At 42.7% G+C, this 15,066-nt stretch overlaps 1 protein-coding gene across 1 annotated transcript in view; it reads left to right on the forward strand.

Moving 5' to 3' along the window:
• The window catches only part of LOC139416083 (voltage-dependent calcium channel subunit alpha-2/delta-1-like), a 108,967-nt gene that overhangs the window by 54,514 nt on the left and 39,387 nt on the right, over nt 1-15,066 (forward strand). The window contains exons 12-28 of the mRNA XM_071164348.1: nt 528-632; nt 1,299-1,377; nt 1,497-1,546; nt 1,664-1,753; nt 1,876-1,950; nt 2,255-2,335; nt 2,546-2,620; nt 4,486-4,545; nt 7,876-7,932; nt 8,427-8,498; nt 8,692-8,753; nt 9,070-9,146; nt 9,904-9,916; nt 13,097-13,101; nt 13,374-13,434; nt 13,673-13,767; nt 14,450-14,531. Of these exons, the coding sequence (XP_071020449.1) occupies nt 528-632; nt 1,299-1,377; nt 1,497-1,546; nt 1,664-1,753; nt 1,876-1,950; nt 2,255-2,335; nt 2,546-2,620; nt 4,486-4,545; nt 7,876-7,932; nt 8,427-8,498; nt 8,692-8,753; nt 9,070-9,146; nt 9,904-9,916; nt 13,097-13,101; nt 13,374-13,434; nt 13,673-13,767; nt 14,450-14,531 (1,139 nt within the window). The remainder of the gene's footprint in view (nt 1-527; nt 633-1,298; nt 1,378-1,496; nt 1,547-1,663; nt 1,754-1,875; nt 1,951-2,254; nt 2,336-2,545; nt 2,621-4,485; nt 4,546-7,875; nt 7,933-8,426; nt 8,499-8,691; nt 8,754-9,069; nt 9,147-9,903; nt 9,917-13,096; nt 13,102-13,373; nt 13,435-13,672; nt 13,768-14,449; nt 14,532-15,066) is intronic.

The following is a 15,066-nucleotide window of genomic DNA, read 5'->3' on the forward strand; positions in this document are numbered from 1 at the left end:
ATAACGACAGCCCTGCTCCTTGTTATTTTACTTTGATACTTCTGGAACATACCGCACTTCATTTAAAATGTACATTCTGATACCTTTGAGCACTGCTCTTTCTCGTATGATAGATAATTGTCAGACACTGACCTCTGCTGCAGAACTGAGCCATTACCGCTAGATGGGCATGCTGCAAAGTTAAAATAGTCTATATTGTAAAAATGTATGAAAACTAAAATGTGATTTTTGATCTTAATTTAAGGGTTAGCAGTGTGCATAAAGTTAGGGTTAATGTTAGGATTAGGTTTAAAATCTGATTATATGACTTTGTGGCTGTGCCAGCTGGTGACAGCTCTGCAGTTATGACTCCAGGGCAAGTTTCATGACAGTAAACGGCAACCTGTGTGTTCAACCCTCCTCCAGTCTTTTAAAACCAAGATTTTTGTCATCATCTTCTTAATCCTTGATTACAGGATTTGGTGGTGGTGTGTTAGGATGGGGGATAGCAACCCCTGTTCTCTACCTTGTGTGATTTCTCTGTGCAGACTAACATCACTAGAGCCAATTGTAACAAGATCATCATGCTGTTCACTGACGGAGGAGAGGAGAGAGCATCGGCCATACTTCAGGAATACAACTCTGACAAGAAGGTAGAGTTGAAAGCACACACACACTTTAATGTATAATACACCTAATCGGTGACCCTTCTAGTAAACACAGAGTAATGGGTTGGATCAAGAGGAAATTGTCTGATTGCTGAAACTATGGTTTATACAGGTGGAGGGCAGATGATTATTACAAATACACACACACACACACACACACACACACACACACACACACACACACACACACACACACACACACACACACACACACACACACACACACACACACAACCCTAAACCTTAACCCTAGCTCCTAACCCTAAACCTAACACTAATTCTAACCTTAACCCTAAACCCCCTAGAAATAGCGTTTTGACCTTGTGGGAACTAACAAGCAGATATGAAGTGTGGTGATAACTCTACCAAAGCTAAAGCTGTTCTCGCTGCTCAGCACATAGAAAGGAAATGGGTATGATGGGGGGTAGACAGAGCATGGTAACACCACCCCCAGGTCTTCACAAAACAACCCACTGTGTGCAATGTAACAGTAACCCACCCACGAGCAAGATTTAACATTCTATGGCTCATAATAACCCCACAGTGTCTTGGTTCATACAATACCTAACTATGGTTGATTAACTTCCATCACACACAATATGGTTCAATGTGGATGTTGCTATAACAGATTCATATGTTCCTGTGTTCTAGGTGCGTATCTTCACCTTCTCAGTAGGTCAGCACAACTATGATAAAGGTCCAGTCCAGTGGATGGCCTGCGCTAATAAAGGTATGTTGTTGTTGTTTGTAATATTGAAGCACTGCTACAGCTGTGTATGATTTGAGGTCCATTTTGGTCAACTAATATAGTTAATATCCTGATCTTAGCCCATTCTCTGTTTCTCCCAGGATACTTCTATGAGATTCCCTCAATTGGAGCCTTACGCATCAACACTCAAGTGAGAAGCAATGTGCATGAACATGTGTGTGTGTTTAATGTTGTCCCAGACGTGTGTCTGTGGTTGACTTTGTCTTTAACATGTGTATTTGAAGGAGAGTATGTGTGTGTTTTCTAGGAGTACCTGGATGTACTGGGCAGACCCATGGTTTTAGCTGACCAGCTGGCCAAGCAGGTCCAGTGGACTAATGTCTACCTCGACGCTCTGGTATGACATCACTTCCTCCTATCCCACAATGCACCTCACCAAAATCTACCTCTACGCTGGAGGCTTCTGAAACCCAACAACGATGACTTTAATTTAGCTTTCTTTGTCTGTGTGTGTGTTAGGAGCTAGGTCTGGTCATCACAGGAACCCTACCTGTCTTCAACAAGACCAAGTATAAAGATGAATTGGGCATAGAGGTAATCCACATACACAACCAGGAAAACAAACTCTTTACATTTACACAGATGCTCTTTCCCAAAATGACTTGCAGTAGTGAGTGCATCATTTTTTTTTACTGGTCCCGCATGGGAATCAAACCCACATCCCTACCATTGCAAGCACCATGCTCAACCAACTGGGCCTCACGGGACCATTTTCAGATAATCCCATCCCAGCATTAGACGCCAATATCCTCTAAATCAGCACGACTCTTACTATTCAGACTGTGATTTGACATTTTAATTTTGAACTCCTCTTTCCCCCTCTTTCCCTCTCTCTCAGATTCAGAACCAGTTGATCCTAGGGGTGATGGGGATTGACGTGTCACTAGATGACATCAAGAAGCTCACACCGCGCTACACTGTGAGTGACACACACACTAACACACCAGAACACTCCTTATTCTCTTACTTCAGTCTCAGTGTTACCTGTGACAGCCCTACCCTCTCTCATATCAACTAAATAATGTTTATGATACTTTAATAATCCAGAACAGTGATGTATTGAGAAGACATGGTGTACAGCCTATGATCAACTGTCTCCTCCAACCCTCTCTGTACCTCTGTTTCTTAGATTGGACCTAATGGATATTATTTTGCCATCGACCCCAACGGATATGTGCTACTACACCCCAACCTCCAACCTAAGGTATATTCTATTCTTACCTCTTCTATTCTGTTAACACGTTTTACAACCCCAACTCACACAGAGTAGACTGAGGATCCTAAGGTGCTGCTATGACTACTGTGCATGTTCATATGAACACACACATGATCGTAGCAGTGTATCTATCCACATGGCCACCATGATGGTCCTGACCCACCTTTAGAGAAACACAACCCACTGCTCCTCCCTACCTCTTCTATTTCTCCTCCCCTTTCTTTTCCTCCTCTCCTGACCTCCTCCTCAACACCCGCAGGCCAGGTCTTGACAGGCTACATATGGCCATGTGTGGCCCAGGACCAGGCTCTCTTTTGGGGCATGTTGTGTTCAGAGGGGGGGCCTCTCTGATTTAGTTCTCATGGGACACATGTTCATATCTCATCCAGCCACAGCCTATACTATGTTCTGCTATAGTAGAGGCTAATCAAAATGGATACACACTCATGGATCTAATCTATACATACACAAACAGGCACTGACCAACACACAGCATACACATGGTGTGCATGCGTGTGTGTGAAGGCAAGCAGCCTCTTTCAAAGGGAACCAGTTCAAAGTGACTGGGGGTCTTGTAGAGTGTTGTATACGTTTCCTATGGAAGAACCATCTGTGTGAGTGTGTCAGTCAGGTTTTGGAGCAGGCTTCACATTACAGAGAGGGGATCAGATATGAATGCCATCAGAAGGCCTTGGTCTGACTAATGTGATTTGAATCATGCTGATATAGTAGCCAGGTCACCCCATGACACAAGTCATTATTCGACGTTCACCCACGTCTGAGGACGTCAAGCGACGATGTGGAAACCGGCCACGAGGGGCAACAGTGAGCACTGTTACCTTCAAGTAGGTTCCGGTTTTGCTAGTGCATCGTGGACCGGGATGCCATAAGAATCTGCCTCTTTTTCCAAAGGTTGCAAGTTGAAATCATGCGATAGAAAGTTATTTTTGTTTTAAGCCTATCCCAAACGTTAACCCTTACCTTAACCATTTGGAGTTAATGCCTAACCTTAAGATTTCAGAGTTAATGCCTAAACTTAACCATGACCTTAAAACTTAACCTTAACCCTAAAAACTTTGAGAAACATGAATGAAAATCTAATTCTGATGTGAAACTGAGAGCTAGTTGGATATACATTGAGAATACAAACATTAAGAACACCTGCTCTTTCCATAACAGACTGACCAGTTGAATCCAGGTGAAAGCTATGATCCCTTATTGATGTCACTTGTTATTTCCACTCCAACCAGTGTAGATGAAGGGGAAGAAACAGGTCAAAGAAGGATTTTAAAGCCTTGAGACAATTGAGACATGGATTGTGTATGTCTGCCATTCAGATGGGCAAGACAAAATATTTAAGTGCCTTTGAACGGCGAATGGTAGTAGGTGCCAGGCACACTGACACCTTGTGTCCAGGCACACTGGCACCTTGTGTCAAGAACTGCAATGTTTCTGGGTTTTTCACACTCAACCGTTTCCCATGTGTATCAAGGACAACTGTGGGAAGCATTGGAGTCAACATGGGCCATCATCCCAGTGGAACGCTTTCGACACCTCGTCCATGCATCGATGCATGGAAGCTGTTCTGAGGGCAATGTTAGGAAGGTATTCCTAATGTTTGGTATAATCAGTGTATGCTACAGACTACGCATACAAGCGGGGCACATGCAAACCTTTGTTGAAGGTTGCAACAGTCATGGTTTGATTCCTGCCTGGCCACATATGATTAAATATTTATTATATTTAGATAAAAGAGCCTGGCCTATGAATTCATATTATTATCAAATGGAGAATAATATGTCTCCCTCTGAAATACTCCCTGCATCACTCTCATTTCAGTATGTGTCTGTTAGAAAAGGATCTGTAACTGCAAGACAAGACTCAGTAAGCCATGTGCCATCACTCTCCATGAGGTGACAATAGGACCGAGAGAGAGTAGATGTACTGCACAGAAGGTTGGTGGCACCTTAATTGGGGAGGACGGGCTCGTGGTAATGGCTGGAGTGGAATGGTATCAAATATGGTTTCCATGTGTTTAATAGCATTCCATTTGCTTTGTTCCAGCCATTATTATGAGCCGACCTCCCCTCAGCAGCCTCCACTGATGTACTATAGTAGAATATAGTACAGACTTAGATTATTAGCCCTTAGGTGCTGATCTTTAACTGTAAGACCATTGAGTAGAGTGTGTGTGTACAGTAAAATGTGGTCAAGTGTTGGCATTTCCTGATGCTATAGCCTTATGAGCAGCATGCTCCTACATTCCAGGAGGAATAGATACGAATAGTGACTAGTACGTATTAGTTAGTTACTAACCTCCAGTAAACTAACGTCACATAATTAGCTCAATGTTTCACACTGTTTATTTAGACTCTCAGATTTTCTATGTAACGGTTTCTTTCCTCTAATCCATCTGTCATGCTGTTATTATGTTATGTAAGTGACTAGAGACGTTTGGGTGTGCGGTTATGTGTGTGTGCGGTTATGTGAGAGGGAGAGGGAGTGGGAGAGAGAGAAGGGTGGGTCCTTGAGGAAATTATAGATGTTGTAGATAAGGCAGTTAGTTTCCTGTGATGAGTTAAGTCATTGGAGCTAGAGCTGTCTGGCAGAGAGAAGCAGTGACTAAACTAACACATGGTGACATGACCAGGGTTATAGCGGGTCCTTCCTTTGTACTGCTGCAAGTTTGCCTTTCTCCCTGAATCAATTCTTGAAACTGTATTTCCTATTTATATTCACACCATATGCATGCTTTTTAAATTATGTCCATTATCCAGTGAAAGGGCAGGAGTATTTTCTCATGGACCCCTGTGCTGTCTATGGTCTCTGCTATGGGGGCCCACCCTGAAACACACACCCTGTCAATCTTACTGTGTATGATGTGTGTGTGTCCGTGCCTGTGTGTGTATCTGCAAATGTGTGACCAGAGAAACAGAGGGGTGTGTGAATATTGAGGGTGACCTTTGACTATTTGAACATATTCTCTTTTCTCTCTTTTTCTTGTGTTTCGGTCTGTATGTGATTATGGTTGTATAGAAAACCCATTTCATATTCATCACATAAATCCCTTGCTACATTTGGAGTTGTATTTTGATCTCTCTCCCCCACCCACTCACTTACCCCCTCTCTTTCTTTCTCTGCCATATACTTTAATCCTCCCACAGACGAAACGATTTGACTGTTTATCAATGTGCATGCATTTTCTGTATTATCTAATGGCCTCTAACGCAACTAGCTCTCACAGTCTCACGTCAGAATTAGACATTTTTCAAACGTCAAATTTTGCAGTTGTTGCAAATGTCACATGTTGAAGTGTTTAATGTTAAGTTTAGGCATTAACTCCTAATGGTTAAGGTAAGGGTTAAGGTTTGGGATAGGCTTGAAAAAAATCTTTAAAACTACTTTCTTTTGCTGGATTCAAACTTGTAACCTTTGGAATCAGAAGCAGACACTTATGCCCAACCCCGTACACAACACCCTAGCAAAACTGTTACCTACTTGAAAGTAACAGCACTCACTGTTGCTCCTAGTGGCCGGTTTCCACATCATCTCATGACGTCATTAGACATCGATGGACATCGAACACTGACTTGTATCACGAATCACCTGGCTCCTAACAAAATAGATTTTGTTATTTTTTTCATGCTAAGATCCTCTTCGTCTTCCTCCTCCTTCTCCACTGTTCCATGTGTATTTTCTCTCCATCTAATGTAAGGATAATTTATTAACCACCATCATCACAGTGTGTGTCTGTAGCTTTTGCAGAAACTAAATCCATATGAACCTTCCATAAAGGGTATACAGTCTAAAGGTAGAGCAGCGTTGTTTTAGACCAGAGTATCAGGTTCCATCCATTTACTGGTGCTTTAATAGAGTAGATGTGTATTACTGCTGCTACTTACATTATAACATTCTAAAGTCACTGATACGCACAGAGGGTTTCACTGCTGACATTAACCCTGTGTACAGTCGGTCTGTATGAAACACACAGACTCAAACAGGCATGCAGACAACACACGCACAGACTAAACAATCATGCACACAAGCAACACACACAAAAATACGCACACACACATTCCCACAGTGACTGTACGTACATACCCCAACCAGAAGCCATGGATTACAGGCAACATTTGCACTGAGCTAAAGGGTAGAGCTGCCGCTTTCAAGGAGCGGGACTCTAACCCGCTCCTCTGCTACTCTCTGTTTATCATATATGCATAGTCACTTTAACCATATCTACATGTACATACTACCTCAATCAGCCTGACTAACCGGTGCCTGTATATAGCCTTGCTACTGTTATAGCCTCGCTACTGTATATAGCCTCGCTACTGTTATTTTTCACTGTCTTTTTACTGTTGTTTTTATTTCTTTACTTACCTATTAGGTCACCTAATACCTTTTTTAATTGGTGGTTAGATCCTGTAAGTAAGCATTTCACTGTAAGGTCTACTACACCTGTTGTATTCAGCATTTCACTGTAAGGTCTACTACACCTGTTGTATTCAGCATTTCACTGTAAGGTCTACTACACCTGTTGTATTCAGCATTTCACTGTAAGGTCTACTACACCTGTTGTATTCAGCATTTCACTGTAAGGTCTACTACACCTGTTGTATTCGGCATTTCACTGTAAGGTCTACTACACCTGTTGTATTCGGCGCACGTGACAAATACACTTTGATTTGAAGTATTCAAGTCAGTGGTAAACCTGGCATTGATTCTCAGCTTTATAAAGTGTCTGATTGTATGTACAACTATACAGGTTATCCTCTTGTGTCGAACATGACTCAAAGGGTAAGGAGCAGAGTTTTACAGTTTGGCCTGAAGCCATGCTAAGAACCCAGCACTGAAAAACATACAAACTACTGAGTTTCATTACAACTCACTGTAACAACTCAACATGCTTCAGAGGGACTGATATAAACAGGGTCATTCTACTGAATTAACCAGCTTTATTTACTACAATAACCCAGTGTTTCTCTCCATAGTAATGTTGTTTTCACTGGTTTCTTGTAAATATTGAATAAATGTATATGTGTGTGTGTGTGTGTGTGTGTGTGTGTGTGTGTGTGTGTGTGTGTGTGTGTGTGTGTGTGTGTGTGTGTGTGTGTGTGTGTGTGTGTGTGTGTGTGTGTGTGTGTGTGTGCTTGCTTGCCTGAGTGCATGTGTGAGCATGTGTCATGCTAACTCATCCACCAGACTAAACACCCTCCTCTCTTCAGAACCCTAAATTCCAGGAGCCTGTCACTCTGGACTTCCTCGATGCGGAACTGGAGAACGACGTCAAAGTCCAGGTAAACGCACGCACACACACACACACACACACACACGCGCACACACACACACACACACACACACACACACACACACACACATACATACACACACACACACAGGTGTTAGTTGTGTCCTGTCTCCTACTAAATCTAATTGAGTGTGATTTACACAGTGACTGGCTGTAAATGAGAGGACATATTTACAGGAGCAGTGACAACCACAACTCTGTCTGTCTCTCTCTCTCCTTTAATATATACGGTTGGAGTGAAGTTCAACGGATACAGTATGTGCTACAATCTCCTTGTTGTTATTCCTCTCTCCTCTCTCTCTCTCTCTCGCTCTCTCTCTCGCTCTCTGGTGTACAGATGTGCACTGTGTTTTAGCTTATACAGAGAATGGTAGAGAGATCAAACCTTGTAACCATTCAGATATCTGACACATTGTACAGTTGGAGAAGAAACATTGTTAGATTTATTTTGTTATTTCTCTCTCTCTCTCTCTCTCTCTATAGATCAGGAGAATTATGATAGATGGGAACCCAGGTGAAGAGACCATAGAGACTCTGGTTAAAACTCAGGATGAGGTGAGATCAGCACAAATGACAGATAAATATGTTACTAATACTGACTCACTGATGTCATCTCCCAGTGAAAACAGTGAAAGATTTCCGGGGAAGGGAGTTATATGTTGTTTAGGATTAGGACTGTTTTAAAGCTTCTGTTTGTATGTGTATGTATTTTCACGTACATTGTGCATGTGTGTGCGCTCTCTGACAGAGATACATCGACAGAGGAGTAAGGACGTACACCTGGGCTCAGGTCAATGGAACAGACTATAGGTGAGCAGGAGGACTGGCAGATGTTGAATCCAGTTCAGAAACAACCCTTAACCCCATAGCTGTAGCCCTAGAAACTAGTGGCCATCTGAAAGCATTGGATAGGTTTCTGTAGTATTACAGTTGTCTTAGATCTCGCCTTCATGAATAATATACGTCTGGCCAGTAGGGGGCACTCTATGTCCCTTTCCATCACAGTTAAACAATCACTCAAATGTGTTTATGCAGATTATCAGTGTTCTGTCACCTTCTGGATGAACATGTTTTTCCAAGCATCACCATCAGTCTGTCAACAGTGACCATACCTTTATTTCCCCAGCTTGGCCCTAGTCCTCCCAATGTACAGTGAACACTACATACAGGCCAAACTGGGAGACACCATCAGACAGGCTATGGGTGAGTACAAACACACACACACATCAACACAAACAAAACCTTCTTCAACGACTCTGCTCTCAGATCAGCGAGTTTTGCAGATGTCCCTTGTTTATAGAGTGCTTTTGGAACTTCTGTGAGTAATGTTTACTGTTCATTTTTATTGTTTATTTCACTTTTGTATATTATCTACTTCACTTGCTTTGGCAATGTTAACATATGTTTCCCATGCCAATAAAGCCCCTTGAATTGAATTGAAATGAGTAGCCCTCTAGATCAGTCTCCAGTCCTGCTACTCATAGACTTAACCACACATACTTTGATCCTCCCTTTGTCTCTCCTTTTGTCTCGCTCTCTCCTTCCATACTACCATCCCGCTCTACATCTCCTGCTCCCTCTCTCTCCTGGGCTCAGGAGTTTCTCTCCTCCCTCCCTGTCTCCCAACCCTTTCCCAGTTCCTTTGTTCCCTCTCTCACTCTCTACCTTCATCCTTTCCAATACTCTTTCCTCTGTTCCCTCTCTTGGAATCTGAGGGCAGAGGGGACATATTACCCTCTACAAAGCTTGACTCTGCTCCAGGGCTTTCCTCTGGACTGTAAATCTGTCTGTACCTCTTTCTCTACCCAGACCTGGTTTATAGCTGATCATAGCGGCTTTATCACATGGACCATGTACCTCTGATGTACAAGATAAATCCACCTCTACATCCAACTCTCTGTTGACTTTAATGTTCCCCTCCTGTCTTCTCTCTATCTGCTCCTTTATTGGATCCATACAGCCCCATGGGGCAAGTACTCAGTGTATTCTCTGGTGTATCTCACTTTTCATTATCTCTCCTCCAGTCTGCATGGTCATGTGTCTGTGTTTGCTTGATGAAGTATATTGATTCAGAGGGAAACAAGAGGAAGTGAAAAGAGTCTAAGACAGGAAAATGAATGACTAATCTACGGTGATAGGGAGTAATAGAAAGAGCAGTTAAGGTCCATGTGATCCCGGTCCTGCCAAGTCCTTAGAGGAGATGCCCCAAATATACCTGTCATGTTTAACATGCTATTGAAATGATTTATTTTGTTATTTGATTTAACCAGGCAAGACAGTTAAGAACAAATTGCTATTTACAATGACGGCCTACCCTAACCAGGACAACGCTGGGCCAATTTTGCGCCGCCTTATGGGACTCCCAATCACCACCGGTTGTGACAGCCTGGACAGCCTGGAATCAAATCAGGGTCTGTCGTGATGCCTCTAACACTAAGATGCAGTGCCTTAGACCGCTGCGCCACTCGGGAGCCCATAAGAAATTCCTTGATTATGGACCAGATACTCATGAACCTTTTGATACTGAACCATCAGTAAACGATTTCACAGACTCCTGACATGACTGTATCGAGTTTAATGGAATTGTTTCTCATGATGTCTTCTTTTAAAAGATGGGGTGATGAACATTGATGTCTTTACGAGTGTAGAAACTATAGAGCAAAGTAAAATCCCAAGCCAAGGATTGTCACATATGAAATGATAGGAGAGACAAACACTGTGCTGGAGTAACTGTGGATGTCTGTGAACAAACTATGCTTTATTGCGTGTCTCTGCATGGTAGCACCTCACAGTTTTGATAGTGCTGTTGTTTTAAATCAGTTTTCCTTCCTTTTCTAGACTTTTTAATTGTTGTAATATCAATGTGGCAAGACATCTGAAATCCCAATGGTTCTGTTTTCTCTCTATCTACCTAACCATCTCTCTTTCTCTCTCTCTGGGGTCACTACAGGGCAGAAGGGCAAGTATTCCTCTTCCCCTCTTCTGTTTGTTCGATCACTTCAGTCTCACTCCACACCTTCTCTAACTCTCCACACCACACCACACTTCATCTCTGTCCAAAACTGTGTGCGTGTGTGTGACACACATTGACTTGTCACCACTGTAACCAGTCTGTGGTTGAGATGAAAATATTTGGCATGGGCCATCACATCCTCAACAAGTTCTACAGCTGCACCATCAAGAGCATCTTCACTGGCTGCATCACTGCTTTGTATGGCAACTGATTGGCATCTGACTGCAAGGCGCTACAGAAGGTAGTGCATGGGCCGAGCTCCCTGCCATCCAGAACCTCTATACCAGGCGGTGTCAGAGGAAGGCCCAAGCGGTACCATTGCACTCAGTCTGGAACCAACAGGACCCTGAAAATCCACAGGACATCTAAACAAGACCGTTAATAGCTAATCAAATGTCTACCATGACTACCTGCATTAACCCTTTTTTGCACCAACTCTCTTGAACTGACTCTATGCACAAGCACTGGACTCTACCCACACACTCACACATACTTACACTGACTCCCCAACACACATATACACACACCCACACACTACATACGCCCACACACCCTTACATCATGCATATGCATACAGACACCACACACACACACACACAATACATACAGCGCATTTGGAAAGTATTCAGACCACTTAACTTTTTCCACATTTTGTTACATTACAGCCTTATTCTAAAACTGATAATTGTTGTTTTAACTCATCAATCTACCCACAATAGCCCATAATGACAAGGCAAAAACAGGTTTTTAGAATAAATCAATTGAAATGTATATAGAAAAAATTGAAATATCACATTTACGCCATTATTCAGACCTTTTACTCAGTACTTTGTTGAAGCACCTTTGGCAGCGATTCTTGGGTTTGACACTATAAGCTTGGCACACCTGTATTCTGGGATTTTCTCCCATTCTTCTCTGCAGATCCTCAAGCTCTGTCGAGTTGTATGGGGAGCGCCGCTGCACAGCTATTTTCAGGTCTCCAGAGATGTTTGTTCAGGTTCAAATCCGGAATCTGCCTGGGCCTCTCAAGGACCAGAGAATTTTGTTTCTCTCCTTTAGGTGCCTTTTGACAAACTCCAAGTGGGCTGTCATGTGCCTTTTACTGAGGAGTGGCTTCCATCTGGCCACTCTACCATAAAAGCCTGATTGGTGAAGTGCTGCAGAGATTGCCCTTCTGGAAGGTTCTCCCATCTCTACAGTGGAACTCTGGAGCTCTGTCAGAATGGCCATCAGGTTCTTGGTCACCTCCCTGATCAAGGCCCTTCTCCCCCGATTGTTCAGTTTGGCCGGACGGCCAGATCTAGGAAGAAACTTCCAAACTTCATCCATTTAAGAATGATGGAGGCCACTGCGTTCTTGGGGACCTTCAATAATGCAGACATTTTTTGGTACCCTTCCCCAGATCTGTGCCTCAACACAATCCTCTCTCTGCATTCTATGACAATTCCTTCAACCTCATGGCTTGCTTTTTTACACTGACACTGTCAACTGTGGGACTTTATATAGACAGGTTTGTGCCTTTCCAAATCATGTCCAATCAACTCCAATTGAGTTATAGAAACATCTCAAGGATGATCAATGGTAACAGGATGCACCTGAGCTCAATCTCGAGTCTCATAGCGAAGGGTCTGAATACTTATGTAAATTAGGTATTTCTATGAGTACATTGTATTTTTTGTATACATTTAAAATATTTTCTAAAAACCTGTTTTTGCTTTGTGATTACGGTGTATTGTGTGTAGATTGATGAGGAAGCATGTTGATTTTTTCCAGTTTAGAATAAGGCTGGAACGTATCTAAATGTGGAAAAAGTGAAGGGGTCTGAATACTTTCCGAATGCACTGTACACTACTGATACTGTCTATCTATCCTGTTCCCTATTTTATACCCACCTACAGTATATGTACAGTACATAAATGCATCAATTACTTCGCTCCCCTGCATATCGACTCGGTACTGGTACTCCCTGTTAATAGCATGTTATTTTGTGCTCCCTGTATATAGCCATGTTATTCGTTATTCACTGTGTATGTATTCCTTGTGTCACTATTTAAGCATGTGACATACTATTTTATGTGATTTAATTTTATGAACCAGTATCCGTTGGTTGTCAGTGAGTTTAAGGATTGCCTTGTTCTAGGAAAGGCCTGACCGAGACAGTCAGCAAAGTCCACTGTCCTATCAGCCGTGAAAAGTCATGCTGACAGACTAGTGGTAATACCAAGCTTAAAAGATGGAACGATGGACAGGAGTTTAGCTCCATAATCACTGTCTCTCTTTCTGTCATTTCTTGTTACACTCATTCATCTTTTTTTTTCAGTTCTTTCTTTTCATAATGATCAGTCTATGTACTGTGTAGGCCATGTGTCCTCCACAGTGTGTGTAAGGTTCTAAAGATGTCTGTCTATTCTCTTCAGCCATGGACACTCTGCAGGTGGAGAGGTTTGATGAGTTGGGACATACCTTCATTGCCCCCAGGTGATTGGCTACAGCAGCATATATGAATCTCCTCCACCTCAGATCATATACAACCATCGATACTCCTGTAGTTTACTTACAGACAAGAGTAGCTATTTAATCCACAGTTTATGCCAGCATTGAGGAGCACTGAATAGCATTGAGGACAAGTTATAAAAGGGGTTGAGTATGATGTTGTGCAGATGTTGAGTTAGGTTTGAGACTACTGTAATGTATCTAATGTGTCATATTGAAATAGGGAGTACTGCAAAGGCCTGAAGGACAAGGACAACAACACCCAGTTCCTCCTGGACTTCAACCAGTTCATGGACAGGAACACAGTGGAAGAGCCATGTAAGTTGCCATGCATGTCCCGCGCACGCACACACATGATCACACGCACACACACAGATGGAATTCTTCTGCATGCACGCACGCACGCACACACACACACACACACACACATACAGATGGAATTCCTCTGCACACACATAGATGGAATTCCTCTGCACGCACACACACACACACACAGATGGAATTCCTCTGCCTGTTTTGTTCGATAGCCAGTCAAGGTTGAAGAAAGAGTAGCTTTAGATCAATACAGTCATTAAGAGGCAGTACGCCCACCCAGGAGGGAGTGGTTAGTGGGGTGAGTCAGGCCGGTTTCCCGCCACTGTGATATCATGGTGTTCCATAGCCCTGTGACGGTCAGAGGGTAGCATCAGCCTGATCGAATGAGGTATAGGCGTTTGATTAGTCTAGTCTGGCCAGGGGGTGATATCATCCTGATCGACTGAATTTCCTAGAACCTGATGTTGTCATGCTTCTATGTGACTCAAAACCTCTATAGTGGTCATCATCTAATGGGTATCAGCTACTGTAGATCCTACCATCTTCCTCGTCGTCAGCTAATGGAGCTCAATGTCCTCGGTGTTCTCTAATCAAGGTCAAGCTATCTTCTCCTATGTGTCAAATTTGCAGTTTGCCATGGGGTCTACTGCGGATGGTACTTCAGTAACAATGTCTTCCTCTCTAGGTAATATGGCTCTGGTCAGTAGGCTGCTGTTGGATGCTGGGTTGACGGCTGATCTGGTCAAACTGTGGAAGGAGCAGACATTGTGAGTGACACACACACACTTCTCGTCATTACTGCATTGCATTACAGTGATCATGTAAACATTGAGAGTCAGTTAAGTGAGTCATATAGAAAGTCAGGCTATTCCCTGTTTTATTGATGTCTTATTAGAGAAACACAAAGCAGCTAATACTGCTAGTCTAATGTATAGGTCTGTTGCTCTGAGAGTCTTGGCCTTGTTTTGCCAATAAAACATGATGAAAGAAAGACCCAGGACCAGCCATGCCACTAATTAGTGTGTTCTGAAGACACCCCAGTAATTACAGTTAAAGTCGGAAGTTTACATACACTTAGGTTGGAGTCATTAAAACTAGTTTTTCAACAACTCCACAAATTTCTTGTTAACCAACTTTTGTTTTGGCAAGTCGGTTAGGACATCTACTTTGTGCATGACATAAGTAATTTTTCCAACAGTTGTTTTTTCACTTATAATTCACTGTATCACAATTCCAGTTGGTAAGAAGTTTACATACACTAAGTTGACTGTGCCTTTAAACAGCTTGGAAAATTCCAGAATA

This window comes from Oncorhynchus clarkii, chromosome 1 (genome assembly GCF_045791955.1).
Source record: "Oncorhynchus clarkii lewisi isolate Uvic-CL-2024 chromosome 1, UVic_Ocla_1.0, whole genome shotgun sequence".
Classification (NCBI taxonomy): Eukaryota; Metazoa; Chordata; class Actinopteri; order Salmoniformes; family Salmonidae; genus Oncorhynchus; species Oncorhynchus clarkii.